The sequence below is a fragment of the Chrysemys picta genome, chromosome 3 (genome assembly GCF_011386835.1).
Source record: "Chrysemys picta bellii isolate R12L10 chromosome 3, ASM1138683v2, whole genome shotgun sequence".
Taxonomy (NCBI): domain Eukaryota; kingdom Metazoa; phylum Chordata; order Testudines; family Emydidae; genus Chrysemys; species Chrysemys picta.
This window is the reverse complement of record NC_088793.1, coordinates 52039108-52056565: the sequence shown is the minus strand read 5'-3', so window position 1 is coordinate 52056565 and position 17458 is coordinate 52039108. Positions and strand designations below refer to the sequence as shown.

Genomic DNA, 17458 nt, shown 5'->3' with positions numbered 1-17458 from the left:
CACAGTAAGAATCCTTCAAGAGGATATCTTCAGAGAAGCTGAATTATACGAAAATTATATGGAAATTATACAGAAATTATAAGTAATTTCCCCCATAGAACTCTTTTTCAGCAAGAAATAACAGAAGTCCCAGGTGATAATAAAATACAGTTGTTGGTGCTACTCCCTGTCTTGTATTACTCTACCCTTGTTTCACTCATGCATATTATTTGGCTGTATATTTTGTTGATGATTACAGAAAACAGTTGGAAATGACTATGATGAAGCTGATGGCGGCAGTATATGTGGTTTAAGAAGGACAAGAGGAGTCAAAGTCACTGCAAAATACATTCTCCCATTAGAATGTGAGAAAATGGAGATCTCCCACCCTACAAACACCCCAGATCATTCTTATCTGCAAAGAGCAACTGGTCCTGTAGAACCACCTGCAAGTCCATCCCTTCAAAAAACATCTAGTTTCCCTCACACACAAGATCAAAAGGGGGGAGGAAATGGGAGCTTCCCTATAGAAATCAGTGTGAAAGAGAACATATTGAGGAAACCAGAAGTCTACAAAGATGATGAAGGTGGGAGAAGAATGGTAGAAAGAAAGACGGAGACACCTGAGGGAATAGAGACATCAAGCAAAAGAAATCAGCCTTTGGGAACGGAGCCTGAGAGCAAAGAAGAAAAATCTGGGGGTTCAGATGTAGCAAGCAGAGAAGATAAATTTGGGGTGTCAGAGACAGCAAGTAATGAGGACAAATGTGGGGGAACAGAAGAAGAAGAGGAGGATGCAACAGAGAAAGAGAATAAAGGTAATAATTTAGCAACCCAGGAAAAAAGCACTGAAGTATCTTTCATGCTGGGGTCTGGAGTTTCCAAACAAACATTGCAAGAGCTGAAAAACCTACTCAGAAACAATCCTCTGCTTGGTAACAGGGCCAAATACACTGGTAAGCCCAGCAGAACTTCTTCCCATATACGTCTGCCAAAACCCAATGAAAAAGCAGTTGACCAACAGGGCAGATCCTTTGAGTCTCTTTTTCTTCATTTTGGAGGGGAGAATCGAAAGCTCCACTTTATAGACAATTATGTAGCAGGGCTGCCAAACAAGCCCCTCTTGGTTCACAGCTCTGCTGGGTCTGATCAGCAACAATCAGAAGGCAGCAACATGGAGCATCCCAGTAGGAGACAACCACCAGCTTATAAAAACACAGGCAGCACTCCAGGAATTAAATTCGACCCTTCTCCTGACCAGACTGGTAAGAAGTTAAACTATCATCTACTGTACCACTCAAGAATGCAGTTAAATTGTTTAAAAAAAACCCCAAATCTCTTGTCAGCATTAATGTTAGACAATTGGCAATGGCAGTTACTGTACATGTGACTGGACTTGATCAAAAGTTTTACAGTACTTCCAGCCTACTTCTTCTATAGTAAGGTGCTTACAAAGCCTGACTGCCTGCCAGAAACTGCCATGCACAAGTAGTCATGTCTTATTCACTAAAAAATGAAATATTTTCTCATTTACACTGGACATAGGCAACATTTTCCATAGGTCTGCTAGTCACTGGAAAGACTTGAAATCTGAATTTCTTGAAATTTCCTTTTTGTTAACATTTCCAGCAGTGAAAATTGCTCCCATGTAGGGATGATGTTTTCAATTATTAGTTCTAAGAGGACTGGAATGCCAAAATATTTAATATAAAGACTAGGGTAAGAAAAGCAAATTAAACAGAGAGCTCACACATATCTTCATTCTGTTCAATAAGACTACTTGCAGCGGCGGCTCCAGGCACCAGCGCTCCAAGTGCGTGCCTGGGGCGGCAAGCCGCGGGGGGCAGCCTGCCAGTCCCTGCGAGGGCAGCAGTCAGGCAGCCTTCGGCGGCATGCCTGCGGGAGGTCCACCGGTCCCTCGGATTTGGCAGCAATTCGGCAGTGGGTACGCCGAATCCGCGGGACCAGGGACCTCCGGCAGGCATGCCGCCGAAGGCAGCCTGTCTGCCATGCTTGGGGCGGCAAAAAAGCTAGAGCCGCCCCTGACTATTTGGGAAGTGTTTGTAAAGCCAATTAATTGCTACTAATAGACTGTGGTTTCTTTGAAGTAATGAAAATTAAACTACTGGGCTATCAGGATCAGTAAATGGAAAGTTATTATTAGCTATAATGGTATAATGAGTTTGAGCAGGTTAGTTGTTATTCTGGGAAGTGGTCAACAGCCCAAACATTGTTGGGCATTGTTAGGTCACAGACTAATGAGAATGTAGGAGGATGGTACTCAGAACACTTTACTAGCTTATAAAACAGGGCAAATAATTTCCATCTATGCTTTTACCAATGACAGAAAACATTTTTACCCTTGCCAATAGTTGATATCACTGGATCCATGATTTAATATCATGTGACTCATTATAAAGCTATCTAACGTTTTAAAAAATCTGCTTTCTGCGGTGTAGAGGTTTTGCTAAAGATGCTCTGACAAACAGGCAATTTTGCAGATGGCAAACAATTCAAGCCACAGGAAGACATAATGTAATCACCCAAGTTAAGTTTTGAACAGGACACTTGGATGCATGAATAGTTGTGCACTGCTGCTCTTAACTGAGTGAATTAAATCCTAAAAGGGAATCTTTTAAAGAGAGGATGCTTCAGAAGTATAGAACAATGAAAATATATATTGTGGTCAGCTTTCACTGTGATCATGTTTAATGTATGAGATCAGTAGACAGCCAAGCGGATTTTTTCTGCATAGACTATATCCTCTTTCCCTTCTAGATTATTTTACGTATTTGCATTAATGAAAGGCCAGTGGAATTCATTACCAAGTCCTTGGGATTGCCACTAGTTTTCCCCTTAGTTCAGAAAGCCCAGTTCCTAAATTGCAAAATGAGAATAGGAATAATTTCTTCAGCATTCCATCAGTCCTTTTTGCCTCATAAATATGTGCTGTTTTAAACTCCAACTGACCAATTGCATCATTGTATGCAATGTTGTTGTAGCCACATTGGTCCCAGGATATTAGAAAGACAAGGTGTGGGAGGTAATATCTTATATTAGACCAACTTCTGTTGGTGAGAGAGACAAGCTTTTGAGTTTACACAGATTAGGTCTGAAGAACAACTCTGTGTAAGATTGAAAGCTTGTCCAATACAAAATATTACCTCACCCACCTTGTCTCAGCTGCGTCATTGACCACTATGCGAATTATAGTTCAAAACCTATAAGATAAGGAGATGACTCAGAACTTTACAGACTGAGCTACATTCCCAGGGAAGCTGAGATGTGGATTGGCATCTCTTAAAGTTCATTGTTAGCTTAAGTGTTTCTTGATTGTGCACTTACTGAGAATAGTCTTTTCTCAAGAAGCTGACCAACTGTTTCACTGAGGCTACTTAAAATCAAACAAATACATAGCCAATATTCATAACTTCGAATACAAAAATGATACATGAATGTAAATAGGATGAATATGATCTATCCAGTAGCTCATAACCTTTGCAGAGATATGTTGCATGTCATATCTAGCATAAAACATATTCCAGTTATGTCATATTTACACTCATAAGCATATTTCTATAAAGCATTATGGAGTGCAACGTCACACTATCCACCTCTAATTTTTTAATGTGGAGTCAAACATGTTAGATAATTTAAATACTATAACATATCCATCACTTTCTAGGAACTGATTTGTTACTATGCTGGACACAACACACTTCGGAACTTCATGACAAGAGCAAGGATAGAATTCAGATCTTACTGTTCTAAAAGCACAGTGTTCTATCACTTGAATAAAGGAGAACCTCCTTCAGCAGTCAGCAACAGAGGCCCCGTGACACAGCTGAGAAATTCTTATTCCATTCAGTAGAGAGGAATGAGACACATTCACACTAGTCACTTCACTAACAACCCTCTAAAAATAACTAGTCTACTCATCCTTCCCTTTAAAATTTTGCAAATTGCATAATACAGCCAGCCACTGTATTTCTCCCCCTCACAGTTAATGTCCTGTACACAGTCGTCATAGACCCCTTGCCCTTCATCCCACCCTACTCCCCCCAAAAAATCAGAACTGAGACAAAAGAAGAGTGCTCAAATTCACAGTCAATTATAGGGAAAAAATCCTTTGACCTAGAAAATGAAGCAAGATGTTTCAGCCAGCTAGAGAAATTATTCCTTGGGTATTGTCAGTTAGACCAGATCTGAAAGGACAGCTCCTTGAAAACAGTGCATCACCGTAGAAACATGGAAGGTGTCAAGTGCTGGTAATTATGCAAACATTTTCATTTACATAAGTTTATGCATTTGCATAAGCATCTATATATGATAATAGCATGCACTTATGCAAATAGAGTTCACTCCAAACTAGACATTAGTAATCAAAAGCCTCCTAGGCTTTTCAGAGACGCTAGGAGATAAGTAGAAAGAGAGGCCTCTGACACTGAAGAGATGCAGTTTATTTAGTGTATACAATATAATATATAACTAGTCCATAGGCAATAGCAGTCTGTAATGTAATATGACCACTTCCTTTCACTTGTCTCACTTTAAAATATTTATTAATAATGACAACTTACGGTTGGGCCAAATTTGGAAGTCCTTACTCAGTTTTTCAATCCTTGTTTGGGCAACACTCCCATTGATCTCAAATACAAACATACCAAAAATGCAGAAAGGGAAGAAACAGTGTGGTCTGCCATTCCTTTTCAGAGAAATTTCCTGTCCTTTTGTGTGAACACTTTATTAGAACTGGATGGGGGTTGATAGGCCACTTGGGTAAAGTGTGTTTTAAGGAGGAACAATTGGTGGAGGCATTAGAGTTGAAGTACCAAGACTCAAAAGTAAGAGTGGATAAGGACATAAAGCAGACAGATATGTGGCGTTAGGGCAGGATGAAGCATGTGAGGGTAGAATGGAAAGAAATGAGCATAGAGAGGTACTGTAGGCAGAAGCAAGGTTGGAAGCAAGGACATGATGGATAAATTTGATCTGGAAAGTGCAAGGGGAAGCCATTGTTTGGCATACTCGTAAATTTATATTTGTATAGAAACTTACATGCCTCACGATTTCAAAGTACTTAATAAATTGTAGATTTAGGCTGGAAGTGGAAATGCAGCCCTGTAGCAGATACAAATGGATATTTCACCAGTATTGCAAAGGCATATAATTCATAATGGATTCAAAACCCACTGGACTAAGTGGATATTGATGCTACTTAAGTGAGAGATCTTCATCACATCCAAATTTCCAGGTAGCTTAATCAGGGTGGTTCTGCTATATGCAGGACATAAGTGGAGGCACAACAAAGGAAGTCCATGCAAGGGATGTGAATTCCAAATGCCATGAAGGTCAGCTCTGTGGGGACTCCCTATGTCCCAGTAGTGAGAGGTCTTAATGATAGGGCATGACAGAGTCAGTGATTACTATCAGAGGGGTAGCCGTATTAGTCTGAATCTGTAAACAGCAACAGAGGGTCCTGTGGCACCTTTAAGACTAACAGAAGTATTGGGAGCATAAGCTTTCGTGGGTAAGAACCTCTTCTTTAGATGCAAGACTGAAGAAGTGAGGTTCTTACCCACGAAAGCTTATGCTCCCAATACTTCTGTTAGTCTTAAAGGTGCCACAGGACCCTCTGTTGCTTTTTAGTGATTACTATGTAGACCCAACATAAAAGAGTCAGAGGAACCAGTGCAATAGTCACCGAGGACATACTCTGTGCCACTTCACGGCTCATCCGTCTCAGCATTTCAAGTGGCTAAAGCAGGACACAACTGGTCACTGACCTGTTGCAGCTGATGGCCCCAGCACCTCACCCATCAAATCTATGTCACGCTCAGGCCCCACTTTGCAGCCCGGTCATCACAGAGGCTGTGTCACTCACTATCCCTGAGCTCCCCTGCAGCCAGTAAGCATGCCCAGGAGCTGCTGAAGCCTCTACCCCCTCTAGCTCTGCCCCTGCCAATGGTGTGCACAGTTTGTAATGTGTGTACAGCTGTAGGTGCCACTAAATGTGGGAAAAGTTCAACTTCAACTGGGACAGGTGGGCCAAAGCAGGCCAGTCCTCTGAAAATGGGGACTGTTGAGAGGTATGACAGCTTGAGGGAGAATCCCATCCTTCTGGTCACCATGGACCTCTCCACTGTGCAGCCTGTTTTAGGTGGGTAGTGTGCTAGGAACAGGCTTTAGCCCTATTACCAAACTTCCCACATAGTCCTCAATCAGGCCCAAAATCTCATTCAGGTCAGTGATATTTTGCATGAGTGCAGACTGTGGGACTGGGTCTGTAGCACATGGGCAGTTAGTGCACAGGTCCCAATTAACAGGACCAGGTTTCTTGACCATACTGTGCCTTTACAGACACCCCAATGAGAATGTGGTACGTGTGTGACCAATACCCAATTGTTAACAGTTTGGGACATTCTTAAAGGAACATTCTTCAGATCAATTCTATGCATGCTTAAAAACCCACTTACTTCAGTGAGAATTTGGGGTGCACAAGGAAAGGAGGATTGAGCCCTTCATACAATTATGTAAAAATGCCTAAAAATACTGGCCTAAGAAATTAAAAAATGCTTAAATTGACTAAAAGTTCCTCTGCTAAATTCCCATTTCAATAAAAATTATGTAAAACGGCTGACTGAATACATGAATTATTAAAGTATGGAGTTTGTCAGTTCTGCAAATGTTTTTTCTCCCTTAGTAAATGACCTTATATTAAGTCATTTATTACTATGTAAGAAACTAAGTAACAAATCACTCACAAAGACTTCTATCTCGTACTTAAATTAAGGATTGAGATACAAACAGTATTTAGCATCTAGGACTTACTCCCATTGATGTTAAGGAGTTTTGCCATTGACTTCAATTGAAGCCGGAGCTTGCTGTTGGTTACAAAAGTCCTGCCCAGCCCTGCATTCATATACAGCTTGAAAAGCACTGATAATAATGGTTCTGCCGTGCATGCTTGAGCAGCCACAGAGGTTGTTCTGGGGACTTCATATGACCTACCTCTCTTGCCATTACTTTAGCGTATCTTCTTATTGTGTGGGTTCCTCAGGACTATGTTCTTGGCCCACTCTTCATCTCTCTCCAACTTGAGTCATCTGATCTTTTCACATGGCTTCGCTGTGTTGATGATTTAGAAATCCTACCATTGGATTGCTGACATGTCTCCCTTCAACCAATGTATATCTTAGCCTGTTTCTCTGACATCTCTTCCTCAATGTCTTGTTGTCATCTTTAACTTACATGGTCAAAACTCAGCTCCTCTTTCTTGAGGAAACCATTATACTTCTTGTCACTTAGGCCCTTCTCCTTGTCCCTCCTGTTCAGGCTGCATACAAATTCTTCCTTCACGCTATCTCTAAGGTTTGAGCCTGTTTTTCAGTTTAGACAGCAAAAACTCTGATCAAGACCTTATCTTCCTTTTTGTTCACTATATGGTACTATGCTATACTGTAGTGCTTCTCGATCACTGAAAAAAAAAAAACTAATCCAACACCAACCATCCACTCCAGCCACATGTGCAACTGATATGTTCAAATCCTTTCATCCTACTTGATGTCCAATACTAATGATTTGGATAAGAAAGGCAAGTCTTTCTTGTTGTTAATAGATTAGGCAGTAGAATTTTCTTAGAAATATTTTTTAATGATTGCAAAGCCAATGGCACGGAGACTGGGGTTGCATATTTAATAGGCCAAATTACGAAGTCCCTACTCTGTTTTCTCTTCAGTGGGAGATGGAGTTTTGCCTGAGCAAGGACTAGGTAAAAACTAAGTAGTGAATGCTTTTCTATACACTACTGATTTGTTATAAACGTGAAAAAATGCTTCATAAAAATTGCCCAATATGGATGCATTTGCTTTTTTAAGGAATCAAATTTACAAGGGAAATCCAAAGTTCCTTTGATTTAATTATTATATTTCTTGATAATTTGCCAAGACCATGATAGGCATGACTAATTTGCATATAAATTTACATAAACAGATTTTACAAAATGGATTTTAATTGGAAACTGTTGGGATCACCTCTGAGACCCTTTCCACTTGGCTTATCCAGACCACCTTGTCCAGTTGTGAGAGAACACTTCATCCAGTTCTCTGGGATCCCAAAAACTCAGTTTGACACCAGATTTTATCAATCAGGTTCCTTTATTTGGCATACAACAAAGCTATACTGAGTTGATCAGGCTCAAGCGTCGTGAGTGAGTATAGGACATACCCACATCTAAAGTTACACAGAAAACCTCTTCCTTTATATACATTTACACATTATGTTGCATTTAATATATATTGCATCACAGGGAGGGATGGAGGGCGAGATAGGTCAGTGGTTTGAGCATTGGCCTGCTAAACCCAAGGCTGTGAGTTCAATCCTTGAGGGGCTATTTAGGGATCTGGGGCAAAAAAAAAAAAATAGTTAGGGATTGGTTCTGCTTTGAGCAAGCAGTTGGAATAGATAACCTCCTGAGGTCCCTTCCAACCCTGATATTCTATATTTTGGGATTGGCTCTTTATATACCAGGTTTATCTTGTCCATTGTCCCTAGCAGCAGTGTTCTCCCTAGCATCCAGATGTTCCTGTTTATCTTAGCTAGCACAGACATCCTGACTCCAGCATATTGCTTAGTAAACCCCTATTTACAACTTAACCTTCCATTCACCTTCCCAATCATGCCCACTAAGAAATAAGGCAAGTTATTGATGTCAAACCAGGCCTACCAAAATGATGCCCATTATTTCTTACATATAGCGAACAATGAAAATTGTACATGTTCCTTTACAAAATACACAGAAAGACAATATGCTTTGGGAGAAGGAGGATTATTGTTAATCATTATTTATTAATTATTCAAAAACAAAAAGTTCTTCAATATAAAATCCAATTAAGATTGCTAAACAATAACAATGTTCTTATGTATCATATCATTTATAATATCCAAGCAATTCAAAGCAAGAAAATGAATAGTTAAGGGACATAATAAAAGTTAAACTGATCATATGAGGTTTGATCCAAACCCACTTAAGTCAATGGGAAACTTCAGTTACATATAATTTCAGTAACCAATATATATTGGTGGTGAAGAACTTTTAGCTGTTGTTTTTGAGCTCTGTTATGTTATATTCAATTGGGAAAGTGTCTCAGTGTTAATTTATGGTAAAATTACACATGTACGAGGCTTTGCATTTGAAGCTGTTTTATATGTCAGTGTACGTACAGTATATTTGTTTCAGGCCGGTTTTGTGTTGTGTTTATATTTTGGGATTACAGAAGAAAAAATAATATTTATTTTGGATCAAAGTTAAGTTTATTGCGTTGTGATGAATTGTACACATAGTTATCCTTGACAAGTGTTTATTATGTGTGACATATAAGATTTCAGACAGGAGCCATTTTAAAATTTGAAACTCAAAAATATGGGAGAAAGAGGATTCTCCCCCCCCCCATTTTTATGACCTATAAAAAGAACAAGAACCAGCCTTGTAAGAGAATTATGATTTGAACCCTTACTAGTGAGAACCTATCATGTCTGAGGGATAAAACCACACCGATAGAGCTAGAGCTAGAGCCTTGTTCCTACAGCCACAAAAACAAAACAACCCCCCCCCACACCAAAATAATAATAATAGTGGATTTCTACCACTTGAGTTAAAGGATAATGTTTTAGCTGTCATGTATAGAAAGACCCTAATGTTTTTTTTAAGTTACAACCACCCAATATGGAGTAACATGATAATAAATACATGGTGCATGCTGATGCTCACACAGAAGTCAAACCTAGTAAATTTCAGTAAAAATCTATGTTCCAAGGCCAAATTATAGGATAATAAAATAGGGTTTATAATGGAAACTGGTTGTGACCTTAACTATGGAGAGAGTACTGCCTCTCCATCATTTTATTATTTATCAAGAATCCAAAAATGTTCTAGCTACCTGTTTGTGACTTTTGCTCTTTACACAACAAACATTATACAAAGGAACCAGAAATGTGTGGTCCGATTAACTCTTTACTGAATATACACAACATGCAAGCCTTCCTACATATACACACTTCTGTTCTAGTGAGGTTCTGACAGCTCCTAAATAATCGAACATGCTAACTGCCATTAGAGAATTCAGAAATTAATTAAAGAAATACTACCCTATTCCTATTCCCTACAATTCCTAAAAATCAGAGTAAAGATATGTCACCTATTTAAAGAGCTTACAATTGAAATACACAAAAAACACAAAGACAGCGTGAGGGGAAAAAGATGGAACATATTTATTTCTATTTTTCCTCCCCTTCATTCTTATTATTTTATTTGTTTCTACCATTTTTATTTTTTTTAACCACCTGTCTATGCATTTGGTGGTCTTTCTCCCACAATACCCCAATAAAACGTATCACCTCCCTCTTAATTTTACTCACCACATGCCCGCAGTACTTATGTCTGCTAATATAGCACCTAGCACATAGGGTCCTAGTCCCTGGTGAGGGCTCCTGGCCCTGTGGTAATACAAATAATAATGATACTTGCTGCTTTCCAATCAGAAACTGACTGAAGGTTGATCCACTGATATCTGAGGGCTTGGAGCAGTCGGTTGTTGTGATGGCTGCTGCCATCTATTTCCCTGTGGGAATTTTGGACTTTCAAAAAAAATCTCTCCTTTGGACAAGCAACACTATTTTCTAACACTACTGAAGCCTTAGCATCTAATTCTGTTCTCAGTTACACTTTAATTCCAGATGAAGGTCACCGTTTATAAAGTCTAACTTAAATACAGAATAATAATAATAGTTATAAATAATATTTAGAGAGTGGAATTGGAAGCTAGTTGGCAGGGATCAGGACATCTATCAGAGTAAGCTACTAGCCTTGATTCTCTGCTCCACCAGTTATTCATCAGTATAACACCATTAATTTCAATAGGATTACACAGGCACAGAGCAGGTGTAACAGAGTGGAGAATGAGGCCCAGTACTATCTCCAGGGAGAGGTGGCAAATCTAGAGAGCCTGCCTTCACAGTTCTTCTTGCTGTGGCGGGGGAGATTACAGGCCACCTCACAATCCTGCTGTATTTGGAAGGGGGTAGAAGACAACTGAGGTCTTCTCTCTACAATCCCAGATTTATGCATGATTGTTGGGGTGGGGAGGGCAACAGGTAGGTGATTTTCAAGGTCACAAGTGGAAGTAAAGCACCTAACTTCCATTGACTTTCAATGGGAGTTAGGTATCTGGCTGTCCTTTGTGCCATTGAAAATCTCCCCCACTAGATTAATAGGCTCCTCCCTCAGAAGTTCTCTACTGCAGCATATGCTCCCCCATGACTATCAGACTACGCACAGAGACTGTGTAAGTAGTTTTGTAAAACCCTTGCAGAAAATAACAGTCATTGTACTGGTTCTCCAGGACAAAAGTGGACATCATTATCTAGACTGTCCTCTTCCAAAATGTTTGCGAGTGGCAAACCTTCTTCCGATTTGTTTTCCCAGTAAGTAAGTCATAGTTGAAAGAAAAAAAGTCAAGTTTCTATCCAGGGTTGTCAATTTTGGTTGGACATATTCCTGGAGATTTAATCACATGACATAATCTTTAATTAAAGATTAATCTTTAATTCCTGGTTTCAGAGTAGCAGCCGTGTTAGTCTGTATCCGCAAAAAGAACAGGAGTACTTGTGGCACCTTAGAGACTAACAAATTTATTAGAGCATAAGCTTTCGTGGACTACAGCCCACTTCTTTGGATTCCACTCTGTATGCATCCGAAGAAGTGGGCTGTAGTCCACGAAAGCTTATGCTCTAATAAATTTGTTAGTCTCTAAGGTGCCACAAGTACTCCTGTTCTTTAATTCCTGGAGACTCCAGGCCCATCCTGGAGGATCGGCCACCCTATTATATGACATTTTGTCATGCTGGTGCTTTTTAGTGAAACAGCTTGTAATGACAGCATTATTAAGTTTGTCTAACATGAACACTGCTCTTTATTTTAAAGATCACAGCAGAGAGCCTGACATAAACAATCCTGGAAGTCAATCTTCCCTTCGTCTGGTCTCACTTATCGACCACATTAAACAACAGATGGCCAGAGAAAATATTCAGTTTGTCAGATTTGAAGCAACTGACCTGCATGGAGTGTCAAGATCCAAGAGCATTCCTTCTCGTTTTTTTCATGTAAGTTTTTCCGCCTCTCATACTCTTATGAGCTCTCATGGCCCTGCCTTTATTGCTGTGATACATTTCCTCATAATGTGTGCACCAATTTAAGCCAGCAACAAATCAAATATTATCCCCTCCCCCCATCCCGATTAGTACTCCCCAAGGATTTGGGCTTTTCTCATTACCCTGAAGCATCATTTCTCTGCCCTGCAGAAATACAAATCTAATTAAGATGGTAATTTCAGTACTTTCCACATCCAATAATCTCCCTCTGCAGAATTATCTTTTCACATTCACCACAATTATAAAGATTCTGTTTTATTTGACATGAGTAGATTGCAAGACGAGACCCAAGAGAAAATATCAAAACAAACAAAAATGATTAGCTGAAAATCATTTCAGTTATGAAGTATTCTCTTTTCAACAATCACATCATATAAGAAAATATTATAATTGCATGACTGCTTAGTAATATTTCCTATACTGTTACAGAAAATAAGAGTCAAATAAGAGTCAAATTATGAAGCTCTTGATAGCATGTATATATATCCTGACCTTTAAGCTTTTTCCCCTCTGATCCTTAACATGGGTGATTAATGCTGTATTTTCACTCTCATATTACTATGAATATTTCACATTCTACTGAGCAATCACAAAAAAGATATCAACATGACAGAAAATTGAATGCTTTCATTTCAAGCATCTTTTGAAGCTAATACCATTTTCTCATTATTTGGCTTTTAGATAGCTGCAACCTTTTAACTCTAGCACTTAGATACAATTTACTCTTGATGTCATTTGATGTTAGCAGAAATAAACTTTTTTCAGTTAGTTTAATGCTTTTGAGAGGTGGTGGGTAACAGCACCATCTTTTTCAATCATTAACTCACAGTACAGGTGCCCATCTCAGATTATTCAAAGTTATCTGTTGCACTCACATTATTCACTGACCTCCATGTAAATCCTCAAGCATTTTAAAAATAGAAAAAACTTTTAGATTTCAAGAGAAATCATGTAGCTTTTATGAATGGGGCTGTAAAGTGCTCACCCTCAACAATTTTTCAGTGTTGCCTTTGATAACTAGATAACCTTACCATGGTGATCACCATATTGCTTAGTACAGGTGATGGGATAACACCACACAGTATAGGGACTATCTAGGGAATTTTGTGACTACTGTAGTAACATTGTGTAGTTATCAAAAAGAAAGGAAAAATATTGTACTCAATGTAAATAATTTGAAATATAAGAACTCCGTGTAGTTTTAAGACTTGTACCTTCAAGCAACAGAATCCCCCGGTCCAATAAAAGATATTACCTTAACTATCTTGTCTCAGTAATTTTGGTAAAAATTATTTGCTTACAATCAAAGCTAATTTTAATATTTGGTAAAGGGAAAAGTTAAGAAACTTCTGTCCACTTCAGGGGAGAAAGTGTTGTATCATTCACTTTAGTCTTGAAATCTCAACAGTTCCATTCCAGCCAGTCAATCCACCTAGATAGTGATCCTTTCTCAAGGCAGTGGGAGAAGATTCACTAAAATGTAGGGTTAGTTTCAATCCAGAGTATCTGTGGCCTTCCCACAGGCAAACTGTATAAAAACTCTCTCTGCCTTCCATACTGCTAAAAAGGCTCACTTGCTGTAGTTCATTCTCTCTCTCTCTCTCTCTCTCTCTCTCTCCATATATAAATAAAAGGACAGGTAACAAAAATATATTTGTATTGGTCTTGCATGGGTTTCCACAACATAGAACCTTAGCACATTATTAAGCCAGATTTTCAGATGCTGTAACTTGGTATAATTCCAGTGGAACTATACCAGTTTGCACCAGCTGAAGATCTGGCTCTAAGATACCTTCTAAGGTTCTTCATCAAAGATACAGTTATTATAATTTCCATCCATATCAGTCTTGTCTGCACTTGACTTGTGCATTGCCCCCATTCATGTCAATAGGAGCCACCTGTGCAAATGAGGGGGCAACTTGAGCAATTTGTTGATTCACCTGTCTACATGATGTTTAAAGAAGGCACGGAGGTGTTAGCATTATTTATCATTTTGAAGCTGTTTCCTAGTTTTTACCTAAGCAAAGTCAGCCAAGTATAAATCTAAGCCTCAGGTGTGAAAAGTCTATATTCCCTGTAACAAGTTCACATCCTGGCAGAGCTGGTGCAGCTGTTTGTCATCTGAGGTAGACAAAGTGAGTGTAATGGAGTTTAAAGGGAACCCAGACCCAGATTCTCCACTGCCTTGTTCAGTCATTTACATCTGTGCAAAGTGGATGTAAAATGCCAACATTATGTTAGGAAAATTATCTTGTGCCAGCCTTTTACATACAGTTTTGCACTTGCTTTGCACAGATGTAAGTGACTAGATAAAGGGCAAAACAGTGGAGAACTGGAGCCCAAAATCCTGTCAGTTCTGCACAGACATTAATAATTATTATTATTATTATTTCTTAAACACAGCAGAGATTTGCATACAACCTTGCTCAACACTTTTCCTCCTTACACTTATGCACCAGCTGGTTGCCACCCTCCAGAGGAAGCTACCTGATAATGGTGGTCAACATACAATCTATAGTTTCTGGAGCACTTTTTGATTCTTTGAGGAGAAAGGTCCTATGGGCCAAATGCTAAAATCTTTACTTAAGATTTGGGCATATTATATTATATATCTAAAATATTATTAATGTTCAGCTGTCAAAGACTCAGTAATCCATTCCTCTCCCCCTTGTTTAGGAAAAAGCAATCTATGGTGTGTCCATGCCCAGAGGATACCTTGAACTGACCCTGAACCCTAAGGACAGTGAAGTGGACCACATAAGTGCAACCAATTTTAATTGTGACATACTCCTGAGCCCTGATTTATCAACATTTAGAGTCCTACCATGGACTGAACAAACTGCTAGAGTGATATGTGATTCCTTCACTATACTGGGAACCCCTCTATTGACCTCACCCAGGCACATTGCCAAACAACAGCTGAGCCAACTTCAGGACAATGGCTTGTCATTGCGCTCTGCCTACACCTATGAATTTTGTATTTATGGCATTGCTGAAATTGTAAATTCAAAGACGATATCTTTTCCTGCAGCAAGCATACTCAATAGTTATGACCAGCTTTTCATTCAGGAACTCATTGAAGGAATGTATCACGCTGGTGCCAACATTGAGAGCTTCTCTTCCTCCACTTGGCCTGGACAGATGGAGATCTCTTTTCATCCAGAGTTTGGCATAGGTGCTGCTGACACTGCCTTCACCTTCAGAACAGGCATTAAAGAAGTGGCAAAAAAGTACAACTACATTGCAAGTTTTTTCACAGAGAATGGGTTCTACAATTCGGGGATTCTGTCACATAGTCTGTGGGATTTCAATGGCCAAAAGAATTTGTTTTCTGTTGATTGGGGGGTTCAGGCGCTTACTGATGTTGGAAAGAATTGGCTAGCAGGGCTCTTGGTGCATTCCGAAGCTCTCAGCTGCCTGATGGCTCCTACGGTCAGCTGCCGTAAACGCTATTCCAAATGTGGTAAGGAATCAAAAGAATTTGTGACGGCAAAATGGGCATTTAATGATAATAGCTGTGCCTTTAACATTAAGTGTCATGGTGGAAAAGGCACTCAGATAGATAACAGGCTAGGTTCAGCTACAGCAAACCCCTACCTGGTGCTTGCTGCTACTATTGCTGCAGGCCTGGATGGAGTAAAGAGAAAACTTAGCTTCCAGGATGTGTCAGAAGAGAACCAGAACACTGCTCAGTTGAAACCTGCAGCAATCCCTTTGAAACTAGAAGATGCTCTTGCTGCACTTGAGGAAGATTTGTGCCTTAGGGAAGCACTGGGTGATACCTTTATTCGATACTTTGTTGCCATGAAACATTATGAGTTGGAAACGGAAGAAACGGATGCTGAACGGAATAAATTTTTAGAATATTTTATTTAGAATCAATTAAACAAAACCTGTCTTCTAATTAGTAGAAAAAATTAAATCTGAAGTAATGCTGTGTAAATGCTCAAAGATTAATAGAACAACATAATTGGAAATTAGAACTATTTATAAATGTTTACTAATTTTCCCCCCCACCATCTCATTTTTTAATATAGTAGGTGGTGACTGCATATTCCTGTATGAGTGGACTCAACAGCCCAGAGAACTAGTGTTCATGAAGTAGTGCTAAGAGGCTTTTAATTTTTTTCCTAATTTCTAAGAAAACCTTAAGCAAGAATGATTCTGCTGGAGAAAAGATGAGAAGAGGAGCTGAAAGGACAATAGTCAAAATAAGGAAAAGTAATAGGAAGATGGAAGAAAACAGGAATAGCAGGGAGGGAACATTTTGTTCCTATTTTTCCATTTTCCTCCCCTTCTGCATGGTTATGGGATTTTCTTCAGAGGTGCGCAGTGTAGCTTGAAAGCTGGAGCTGAAGAATCAGATGCTGAGCGTACGTCAAAGTGAAGGACTAGAATGCTGAACATTTTGGTGGAAAAGCAAAGCAAAGGAGTCATGGGTGGAGGACAGTGTGGAGTAGAAGGAACCAGCATCTGAATCAGAGAGGTGGAAGTTGAGAGCAAGGAGAAGGGGACTGAGAGTGATGTATAAATTAGGGGTATTGATTGGTTGGAGATTACAGAAGGGCCAGGTGGATTGATGGGGAATGGGACGGGGTAAGCAGGCTGAGTGAAAGGAGATGAAATGGTAGGTAGAAAGAACAAGAGAAAATAGTACTCAATAAGGATGAGGTTGGAGGAATGCATGGGCGGTGGGTATCACAGGCCAGGTGAGGCTGAGCCTCCGCAAACAGCCCAGGGTGGCCCCATCCATACTAGACTCCCAGGCCACCTGCTGCCTGCTTCACCGCTGTTCTGCTGGAGCTCTGGCTGGGGCAGGCCCAGTGCTGGGGGTGGCTGGGGGCACACTGCCCACCCGGTGCTCCGGTGGTGGGGGCAGCTGTGGCTGGGGGTGCTGGGGCAGCCTGGGGCTGGGGGGACCGACAGCTCCAGTGAGAGTGCTCTGGGCTCCAGTGGGGGGGGGGGGAGGAGGGGAGAAGTGTTGGGCAGAAGGGGAGGGGCTGGGGGCTAGCTCCCCCAACAGACAGTTCACACGCCACCCATGGAGGAATGGCAATTTTCCTGAGAGAAGGAGTTAATCCAGGATTGAAGATCAAATGAGGAGATGATGGTAAAGAGGCAAGAGGATAAAGAGTTGAACTGGACATCAGGGTGAAAGTTGAAGTCACTAAGGATGAAGAGAGGGAAATTGTGAGAAGAGAAAGAGGGAGAGTCATTGTCAAAACCAGAGAGGATGGTCGAAGGGGAGGAGACAGTGGATAGTAGATAGTGG

The 17458-nt window shown here is 40.1% G+C and overlaps 1 protein-coding gene across 1 annotated transcript; it reads left to right on the top strand.

Moving 5' to 3' along the window:
• Positions 1-201: 201 nt before the first annotated feature.
• LGSN (lengsin, lens protein with glutamine synthetase domain) lies at positions 202-17039 on the top strand. Its single transcript, XM_065589960.1, has 3 exons — positions 202-1244; positions 11894-12138; positions 14863-17039. Exons 1-3 carry the CDS (start codon positions 353-355, stop codon positions 16060-16062), a joined length of 2337 nt encoding a protein of 778 aa, XP_065446032.1. The 5' UTR covers positions 202-352; the 3' UTR covers positions 16063-17039.
• Positions 17040-17458: the final 419 nt, after the last annotated feature.

Excerpts from the sequence above, each read along its gene's own strand:
- LGSN (XM_065589960.1), top strand. The coding sequence starts at position 353 with ATGGAGATCTCCCACCCTACAAACACCCCAGATCATTCTTATCTGCAA. Across the intron at positions 1,245-11,893 it reads CCCTTCTCCTGACCAGACTG|TGAAACAGCTTGTAATGACA; the intron begins GTAAGAAGTTAA and ends GGTGCTTTTTAG. Across the intron at positions 12,139-14,862 it reads TTCCTTCTCGTTTTTTTCAT|GAAAAAGCAATCTATGGTGT; the intron begins GTAAGTTTTTCC and ends CCCCTTGTTTAG.